At 38.4% G+C, this 9,950-nt stretch overlaps 1 protein-coding gene across 4 annotated transcripts in view; it reads right to left on the bottom strand.

Moving 5' to 3' along the window:
- TCAIM (T cell activation inhibitor, mitochondrial) overlaps positions 1-9,950 on the bottom strand; it is a 53,754-nt gene that overhangs the window by 1,758 nt on the left and 42,046 nt on the right. For 2 of the 4 annotated variants that reach the window (XM_077866004.1, XM_077866001.1), the window contains exons 6-10: positions 9,543-9,665; positions 7,053-7,150; positions 6,079-6,170; positions 3,137-3,369; positions 2,413-2,544 (exon numbers count right to left, since the gene is read on the bottom strand). In XM_077866004.1, the coding sequence (XP_077722130.1) occupies positions 2,413-2,544; positions 3,137-3,369; positions 6,079-6,170; positions 7,053-7,150; positions 9,543-9,665 (678 nt within the window). Of the gene's footprint in view, positions 1-33; positions 810-2,361; positions 2,545-3,136; positions 3,370-6,078; positions 6,171-7,052; positions 7,151-9,542; positions 9,666-9,950 lie in introns of those variants that run through there. The other 2 variants (XM_077866002.1, XM_077866003.1) reach the window with 2 other exon arrangements.

The raw sequence follows: 9,950 nt of genomic DNA, 5'->3' as shown, positions 1-9,950 counted from the left end.
AAATAGATTAATGTTATATACTGAAGCTCTAAATTTCTTTCAAGATTTTATTTAAGCCCAAGCTAGTTCACATACAGTGTAGTATTAGTTTCAGAGGTGGAGTTTAGTGATTTGATTAATCAGTTGCATATAACACCCAATGTCATCGCATCACGTACCTCCTTAATGCCCATCACCCAGTGCCCCAACCCCTCACCCACCTCCCCTCCATCGACTCTGTTTGTTTCCTAGACTTAAGAGTCTCATATTGTTTGCTTCCCTCTCTGTATCTTATTTTTCCTTCCCCTATATTCATCTGTTTTGTTTCTGAAATTCCACATATGAGTGAAATCATGTGGTATTTGTCTTTCTCAGACTGAATTATCTCACTTAGCATAATACCCTCTAGTGCCATCCGCAGGTCCTTCTACTCTCAACAATGAAAATGGTATCCACAAAGGGTAAATAACATGCTTAGAAGACATGCCAATAGTTCCTAAGCATTATCTCTGAAAGAATTTGTTAAATCTTTTAGCAGCAATAGGTAAAGGTAATTAATACATAATTTAAAATGTTCTTATCCTGCCTCACTGAGCAGCTGTTAGTAACCAAAGAAAGCAGAAAGATGAGTGTAAAAGCCCTGGTTTTAGAAACCACCTCCAATCTGACCCTTGGGCAGTAATGACTTCTAGAGACTTCCAAACACTCAGCAGGCTCACAACAAGACCAGGGAGCTGGGGAGGAGGCACTTCCCCTCCATTTTCTTCTATGCCCATCCCTGGCCTGTGGGCTGCAATGCCTCTTGTTCCATCAAGGGCTTGAGTGAAGGCCTACAAAGCAGACAAATCAGGGCAGAACTCAGTGTCTTAAATGCATTCTCCCACAGGTGGCCAATGATTAGAGGTATGTTTGGGTAAATAGTTTCAATCTTCTGAATCTTGGGATGTATGAAAGAGGCCTCCACCTTGTCACACCCTTGAGGGGTGTGCAGACCAGCATGGACATCACTTGGGAAGCCCACACAATAAGGGGAGCAAAGCAAAACTGCCAGAGAAGTTAAAGTATTGCACTGGTTAAAAATACCCAAATAACCTCTATTTACCCACTCCTTTTTTTTTTTTTAAAGATGTTATCCATTTATTTGAGAGAGAGAGAGAGAGCACAAGCAGGGGGCAGAGGGAGAGAGAGAAGCAGACTCCTGACGTGGGGCTGGATCCCAGGACCCCGAGATCATGACCTGAGCTGAAGGCAGATGCTCGACCACCCAGGTGTCCCTATTTACTTAATCTCTGCATAAAGGAGAAGAATACCATGAAATATCCATAAGCCAGAAAAAGATTTGGAAACAGAAACGGTCATTGCAGTGAGCTGGCGGTTAGTAGCAGGAGTGTGTAGTTGCTGACTCACTCCCTTCAGCAACACACAGAACACTTTCTCAGGTGCTGCTAGTCTTTTCTGTAAGATAACTCCTTCTAGACAAGGCTGCTTAGAGAAGGCAGACAGCAGTTAGGGATGATGGGGCTCTCAGAATGTCCCAGCTGGACCTGTACCTGCTTTTCCCAGGATCAGACAGGAAGAACCATAGGTACCACCTATGGTACCACCTTTGTCAGGGACTGACAAACTTTTTTTTTATAAAGGACTTTTCTCACTGGCTCGGAAAAAAAAAAAAAAAAAAGACAGATATTAACAGTCTGGCTTAGAAACGGAGAGCCTCATATCATGGCCAAGTTACTGTGTAGTTCTCCAATGACACATCTTTATACACATCTCTGGGCAGGGCCATGCATTCCCATTCCTACTCGGAGAAGCCTCTGGCCTCCTCCCAGGGGGTTGCCCTGACCCTTAGGCCACAACCTTTATAATCAGGAGTGCCCATCAGTCCTTCTGGGGCGCAATTTTGGAGGAGGATCAAGCCAGAGAGGGCAACCTTTGCTGAGGCCCTCTCCAGGGCTGGCCCCTCCACTAGGGAAACAGTGGGGAACAGGCTTTCCCTCCCTGGGTACCTCTCATTTACTTAAAATGCAGACGAAGCTTGCTTTACATCAGTAGTTCTCAAAGTTTTAAACAATAAAGATTCCTGTTATTCAAGTAGTAACTGAATTTTTCCTTGTTGCCACCTTTTTCCATCTGGGGAATTTCCTTCTGATATTCTTATCTTTTGTTCTGCTCCTGAGTTGACTTTTATACTAACAAGCCTGGCTTGTCAAATGGAGGTACATGGTGGTAATATAATTTAGGCTGTTATCATCAGACCTAAACACCACATGCAATGCCTGGCAGAATGGGGTAGGGGATAAATAAACATGGAATGTACACAAATCAGTCAATTTCCTAAGTTTCATGCAGTTTTTATGTCCCATATTTATGAATTCTGAATACCTGGATTTTTAACAGACTGGCAGGACATTACAAAAGGCTCATGGCACTTACTCTTCTTTTCTTTTCATGTTGTCTCTTGCCTGCTGGGCTTTGGTGAGAATAAACCACTGGAGGTTTGCTGGGTCACAGAGGGTTGGGATGTTAAAGTGCCCGAGTTCATGCAAGCTTGGAGCATATCTGTCACTGTAACAAAATACACATAAAAGGAAAAATCACTCATCCCTCGTTCCCCACTCTACGCCCAAATAAAATATTAGTCTGATGAGCAATGAAGGAATTCATCAAGAAAATCCACTTTAAAAGTATAGTAAAATTATGCTTTAAGTTCTGCTGTTCCCCAAAGAGACACACTTTCAGAGTAACCACATACTTCCTCACTCTGTGGCCACCCTCATCTGTAAAATGGAGGCAGTAGCTCACTTCACAGTGAGGTATGAGGTAAGGTGTGCATTTAGCACCAAGCACGGGCTATGAAAATAGTACATGGACAAAAAATGTGGGCTATTGATTCAACATTAGTTTAATCCTAGACAGTTTTCTATAGGATTAACTTTGCCCTGTAAGTAGCATTGTATTTCAAGAATGTTCTGGAGAGTCAATCCTTCAATCCCTTCATATTGACTTTTTTAATGTGTAAGAGTGTTGCTAACAGGAGTGACATTCTTTTCTTTAGTTCCTAAGAATCACACACTGAAACACAAAACAATTTAATCCACTTACACACACAACACATCTAAGTAAAAGAATAAAAGTAGTTCTTGTTTTAGATATTTACCTGTTAAGGATCATTTGTAAACCACGCAGACTTCTAGGGTGAAAGGGTATTCTGTTTTTCAACAGTCTGTTATAGAACACATCAAGAAGAGAGTAATATTCTTCAAGCGTCAATACTGGTTGCAATTCCTCAATATAAACCACTTGTATGCCGCCGAGAAGGTAGCTTATTTGGTCTTCTAAAAGCATCAGCCTCCTCTGAAGGTCAAAATAACTTGGTAACCGTTCAAAAAGCTACAGTATTTTTTAAAAAATAAAAGAAATACTTAGTTTAATGTTTTTACAATAGCTCAATTTTAGGATTCCAAAAATTGTATTCAGAAATTTTAATAAGAAAATTGTTTTCCTAAAAGGAAAGTTCTAATAAGTGAAAGAAAAAGACTTAATGTAACACTGGAAATATTAATATTCAAAACAAACCACTATAAATCCTAGGGAGTTTTAGATAGGACTGAAGAGACTGCAGAAAAAAAGAAATATGTTCCAATGAAAATAAGTCTTAAGTACTAACATTTAAATCTCAAATTATTTTAGAATGATTACATGGTCTAATAAAGAAGGGTGTGAGAAATACAGGACATGTATTTCGGCTCCAAGTCTACTTTTTCAGAATTTCAGCAAAACTCAATTCCATGCAATAAACATCACTGAGCATCTACCATGTACTTAAGCATGAAATTAGGTCTCCTAGTCGGGGGTGGGGTGGGGAGGAGCTGCGCCCTGCTTTTCAGGTGGGGTGCAAGTAAACAAAACAAGAATCAGGATTCTTTGTCCTACGTGCCACAGAGAGGACATTCATGTAAAGGTTTCTTTCTTTTTTATTTTTTTAAGATTTTATTTATTTATTCATGAGAGACACAGGCAGAGGGAGAAGCAGGCTCCATGCAGGGAGCCCGATGTGGGACTCAATTCCAGAACTCCAGGATCACAGCCTGGCCAGAAAGCAGGTGCTAAACCTCTGAGCCACCCAGGCATTCCTCAAGTAAAGGTTTCTAAGGAAGTCTAATGTGATCTGTCTGAAGAGATACAGTATTTAGCAAGAGGGACGCGGGTGTGTGTTGGGGGAAGAGAGACAAGCATATGCAAAGATGGAAGCATGAAAAGGCAGCACATGGCCAACCCCGGAGTCTGGTACGGCTGGGGTGGGGAAGGCCCTGGTGCTGTGCTAAGGACTGAGACTTTATATAGAGAGCTGGCGATGTACAACTTACAGAGGACTGGAAAGGTATCACAAACCTCTGCTAGAATAAAAGCAACAATAGTACACAAATTCTACAAGTAATTTATAATATATTTCTAACACTGTGAAAATAATTTCCCTACCTACTTTCTCCATTTTCCTATCAATGAGTTATCTATGTATAAATGGTAACTACCTTTAAAACACTTTTTATTTTCAGATAACTGTAAATACATACATATTTCACCCAGTTTTCCCAATGGTAACATCTTACAAAACAGTAGTATAACATCACAACTGGGAAACTGACATTGATACAACCTGCTAACCTGTTATAAAACTTTAATATCCTTCAGAGTTTGACATTAGAGTTTTTCTAGTTGTTGGCTCTTATGTGCATTTGTGTACAGGTTTTTGTGTGAACATAATTTTTACTTTTCTAAAATAAAGGCCCAAAGGTGTGATTGCTGGGTCATATGTTAAACACGTTTAGTTCTGTACTGTCATGCTTTTTTCTGGAGTCCTTGTACCATTCTACAGATTCCCATCAGTGATGGATGAGTGATCCAGTATTTCTGCCAGAATTTGGTGATGTCATTATCTTTCATTTTAGCCATTCAAAAAAATTTGTCATTTGTAGGTCTTCTGTGATGTAGCTGTTCATGTCTTTTGGCTTTTTGGATTGTTTGGGTTTTTCTGACTACTGAGTTTTGAGAGTCCTTTATACATTAGGTACCAGACATTGTCAGATAAGGTTTCCAAATATCTTCTATCAAATATTTGATTTGAATAGACACTTCACAAAAGAGAGTATGTGGACAGCAAATAAGCATACACAAAGATACTTCCATCATTTTTCGTTAAGGAAATGCAAATTAAGTCCCCATGTAATAGCACCACACACCTATTAGAATGGCTAAAATTAAAAAGACCACCATTGCAAGCATTAGCAGTTTCTTAAGAGGTAAAATACCCTAACATATGTTCTAACTATTCCACCTTTAGGAGAAAAGGAAATATATGTGCATATGGACATCATGTTCCTAATAGCTTTATTTCTAATTGCCAAAACTGACATAATTCAATGTCCATCAATAGATAAATGGATAAACTAATTGGTATATTTATATGATGAAACACTACATGGGAATAAAAAGGAATAAGTTCTTGAAAAGTGCAATAGCATGGATGAATCTGAAAATAATTATGTTGAATAAAGAAAACAGAACCCTCTCCCCCAAAGAAATACATACTTTGTGATTCCACTTATATGAAATTCAAGTAATATAAAATGATTTATGTGACAGAGAGCAGCCTATTGGTTGCTTGGGGAAGGGTGGTGGGATGGAGGAGAGAGTTTACAAAGGGACACAAGCATACTTTTGTGGGTGATGGATATATTCACCATCTTGATTGTGTTAATGGCTTCATGGATATTTACACATGTTAAATTTCATTGAATTATACAACTAAATATGTGCAGTTTATTGTATGTTCATTATAACACAGTAAATTTGTTAAAACCAAAAACAATAGAATGCAGGCTTTTTAGGCTGCACTTCAGAAAAGACTATAAAATTTCCAAATAAAAATTGACTTAAAAATGAGGCCCGGAAGTATTTTAACTACATGACAATAAACATCGATCCTGAAAACAGCTGAAACTGTGATTCGAGTTTTTTAGTTCACTGACATAATAGAGTTTGAAACAAAAGTAGGTCTATGACAAATCAGAGTTTTTTTGCTTTGAAACTCTTCCTTACTTTTGTCCAGTGATGATGGACATCCATTGTTCCTAGCATCACATGGCCCACTGCACTCATCCCGGATCGGTCTGTAAATATTATTGTACATCCTGATGATAAAACACAAACCCTTTGGTTACTATCCAGAGATACACTTTTTTTTTTTTTTAAGCATACAAATTCAGGCTTAAATTCAGTAGAAGCTTAAAGGCTAATTAAAAATTTTTTAAGATTTATTTATTTTAGAGAGAGGAAGAGTGCACATGCATGTGCACATGAATGGGGGGGAATCTCAAGCAGACTCCTTGCTGAGAGTGGAGCCCAATGATACTGGCTAGGTCTCATGACCTGAGCTGAAATCAAGTCAGTCACTCAATTGACTGAGCCACTCACGCACCCCTAAAAGTCTAATTTATGTTGCTGTTTTATTCAAAGAAACAGATTTAAAAGTTCAGCTGTGATGAAGTCACATCTGTAAGGTCTTTTATTTTATTTTTTAAAAGATTTTATTTGTTTATTCATGAGGGACGAGAGAAAGAGAGAGAGAGAGAGAGAGAGAGAGGCAGAGACAGGCAGAGGGAGAAGCAGGCTCCTCGCAGAGAGCCCGATGCTGGACTCGATCCCAGACTCCGGGATCATGACCTGAGCGAAGGCAGACGCTCAACCGCTGAGCCACCCAGGCATCCCTGTAGAGGTCTTTTTTTTTTTTTTTTTTAAGATTTTATTTATTTATTCATAGAGACAGAGAGAGAGAGAGAGAGAGAGAGAGGCAGAGACACAGGCAGAGGGAGAAGCAGGCTCCATGCAGGGAGCCTGACGTGGGACTCGATCCAGGGTCTCCAGGATCACGCTCTGGGCTGCAGGCGGCGCTAAACCGCTGCGCCACCAGGGCTGCCCCCTGTAGAGGTCTTTTAACACTTAGTTTTACTCCACAATTTACAGATGTGTATAGCGGCTGAGTGATATTTTAAAAGAAAATGGAAATTGCTTACCTTTTGCATTTTTAAGAATTTCCAAGTTCTGCTGCACTAAGCGGCCTAAACTATGAAGCTGGCTACAGCGATGGGCAATGCCCCAGCTCCTCTGCCACCTAGTACAACAGAGTACACAGGCACATTAACACGAGGCCTCCCTGAGGGAAGAAGCATGCATTCACCCCCAGCTGCTTGATTCCTGTGAGTTTCTTTCTCAAGTAGGCATATGTTTTCCAACTAGCTCATTTTGTTATGAAGCAACCAAATTGAAAATGAATGGTATGCTAGAGGGTAAAAATATTACTACTATGTTCAGATACCCAAACATTTCAAATAAGCAAATACACTATGCTGTTTCTATTTTAAAACAAGGGAATTAAATGGAGAACACTTATCATCTTTTTCATCTCCACATCATTCAATGATGATGATTTTGTTTTAGATTTAAGTCCTAATTAGGAATACTAGTTCTAGATCTGATTCTTTTTGTCTTATTCTAGGGGAGGTGATTTTTATGACATGTAACCTACTTATCCTATAAATGAACACCGAATATTAGTGATGAAATGGAACCTGATACTCACATGGTGTCACAGAGGCACTGGTGTGCAAAGGTAAAGAGCACTGGTTGTTAGTAGTCTCAGAACATCACCTTTGAATTCTAATGCTGTGATTTATTAGCTCTGTGACCTTAACAAGTTGCTGCTAGCTTTCCTAATGTTTCCATTTCATACATACAAAGTGGGATCACTTCGTTTAGCACAGGTAGCACAAATCGAAGGGAATATATGTGAAGGTATAAGGCACTTAAAACAAGCTCTCAAAAAACTTAGGTTCCTTCTTCATCCTATCATTGATTCTAGTGAATTTAATTTCTGATAAAGTCGATTTTCAAAAATTTTCCTTTAACCCATAGTTGAAAATGATATAATTTAAAAGAATGTATACTACTAAATAAGCTACTAGTAATTTTTTAAAAGATTTTATTTATTTATTCATGAGAGACACAAAGAGAGAGAGAAGCAAGACACAGGCAGAGGGAGAAGCAGGCTCCATGCAGGGAACCCGATGCGGGACTCAATCCCGGGACTCCAGGATCACGCCCTGGGCTGAAGGCAGGCGCTAAACCGCTGAGCCACCCAGGGATCCCCTAAATACAGTTCTCATTAATAAATGGTCGCTCATGCAGGCAGCTTAGAGTTAGAAACAATGTCACAGGTCACAATGTTTCTACATCTTTTGGAAGCACTGGCTAATCTTCCAATAGTGGAAAGCTGTTGTATCCATAATCCTCAATTGTTTTGGTCTCAGAAAGCTTTTGCACTCTTAAAAATGGAGAACCCAAAGAGCTTTTGTTTATGTGTTCTACATTTATTGATATTTACCATGGCAGAAATCAAAACTGAGATATTTCTACAACATATTTGTAATATAATGCTTGTTTCTTTTCATGTTTAAGAAATCCTAAAAAAAAAAAAAAAAATCCTTTTATTTTCCTAATCCCAGCCTCTTTGTCAGATCATTTAGAATTTGTAGTAGAAAAAGGTAATTTTATGTACATAAATTTATTTGACAAACTTTTAAAAAGGATCTTATTATTTGGGTGTTAGCTAGAAAAGCCCATGCTACTAGACTGTGGAATTGGAAGAAGCCCTTATTAATCAAAGCAGGGCCTAAAAATACTGATGTGATGATAAAACAGCACCTATCAGCACAAAGCCAAACATTCCACACACCCCAAGCCTACACGCTTTTCTTGAAATCTGAATTATCTTTTATAAAATACCATGATAAAAAAAACCCCAAACTATGAATTGAATATATAAGAACAATACATGTATTATCAGTACTCCGTAGGCACCAGAAAAGGTGCTATTAGATACCCAAGTAGTCACTTAGTTCAAAAGAAGAAAAAGAATCCTGATAATTATTGAAAACAACAAAACAGGTCACAACGAACAATAAATGGAATGTTGAAGCACGAGACTGGACAACAGCTTCTCAGAGTTCTTATAACAGGAACTTCCACAGCTGCATCACATCAGGGCCCCTTTCCCCTCCCTTACTGTTTTAACAGCTGTTAAATCTGTATTTATAATAAATGCCTGTTATCGTTATGTAACTGCGATTTCCAGGTTAATGAAAACGTCTTTGAAAAGTCATGCTATACAACACAGAATCAAGAATACATAGGAGGGAGGAATAATTACTTTTTATATATTATGTGCATATGGAAAGGATATTTTTCTTATAAACATTACTTTAAAAATTAAACTGTTATGGTAAAAATGTCAGTATCTAAACCTTACTTCACTATTTTAAACAAGAAATTAATAATTTTCTTACATAGACGAACATTTGATTACTTTCAGAAAAAGATAACAGAAGACTACTTATAGTTATCAGAATAATTAAAGTTAAAAATGCAAATATCTAACTCCTGGAAAGCTTTACCAGTAGATAATATATGCTTATTTTAGCCTCTAAATTAGGTTCTGTCTTTGTTACCTGATGTCTGAGAGCTGAAGCTGATGAGACAGATCATCTTTTAAACGGTCTAGTTCTTTTCTAAGTGGCAAACTATTCTTCAGTTTTTTAACTGCACTTTTCCCATTGTTATCTAACCAAGATCTAGAAAGAAAAAAAACAGAGATATACGCTTTTATTACTGAGTATAATGCAAATATTTCTAGTATTAAAAGACATAGGCACTACAGTAAAACAGCCCCAGTGTTAAACTCAGTTTCCAACCAAACCTTTACCAAAGTAGAAGCAAAACACAAGGTGGGGAATGTTGAGTACAGCCTGAAGTAGGAGCACTAAATTCAGTGGGGCATGCGGAAGGGTGGCAGTGAGCACCAGGGAAGTAAACAGAGCGGCCTGAAAGACAGGTGTTTTGAGAGGCTCTATGGTAAG

The sequence above is a fragment of the Canis aureus genome, chromosome 22, assembly GCF_053574225.1.
Source record: "Canis aureus isolate CA01 chromosome 22, VMU_Caureus_v.1.0, whole genome shotgun sequence".
NCBI classification, from domain to species: Eukaryota; Metazoa; Chordata; class Mammalia; order Carnivora; family Canidae; genus Canis; species Canis aureus.
This window is presented reverse-complemented; position numbering and strand designations above follow the sequence as displayed.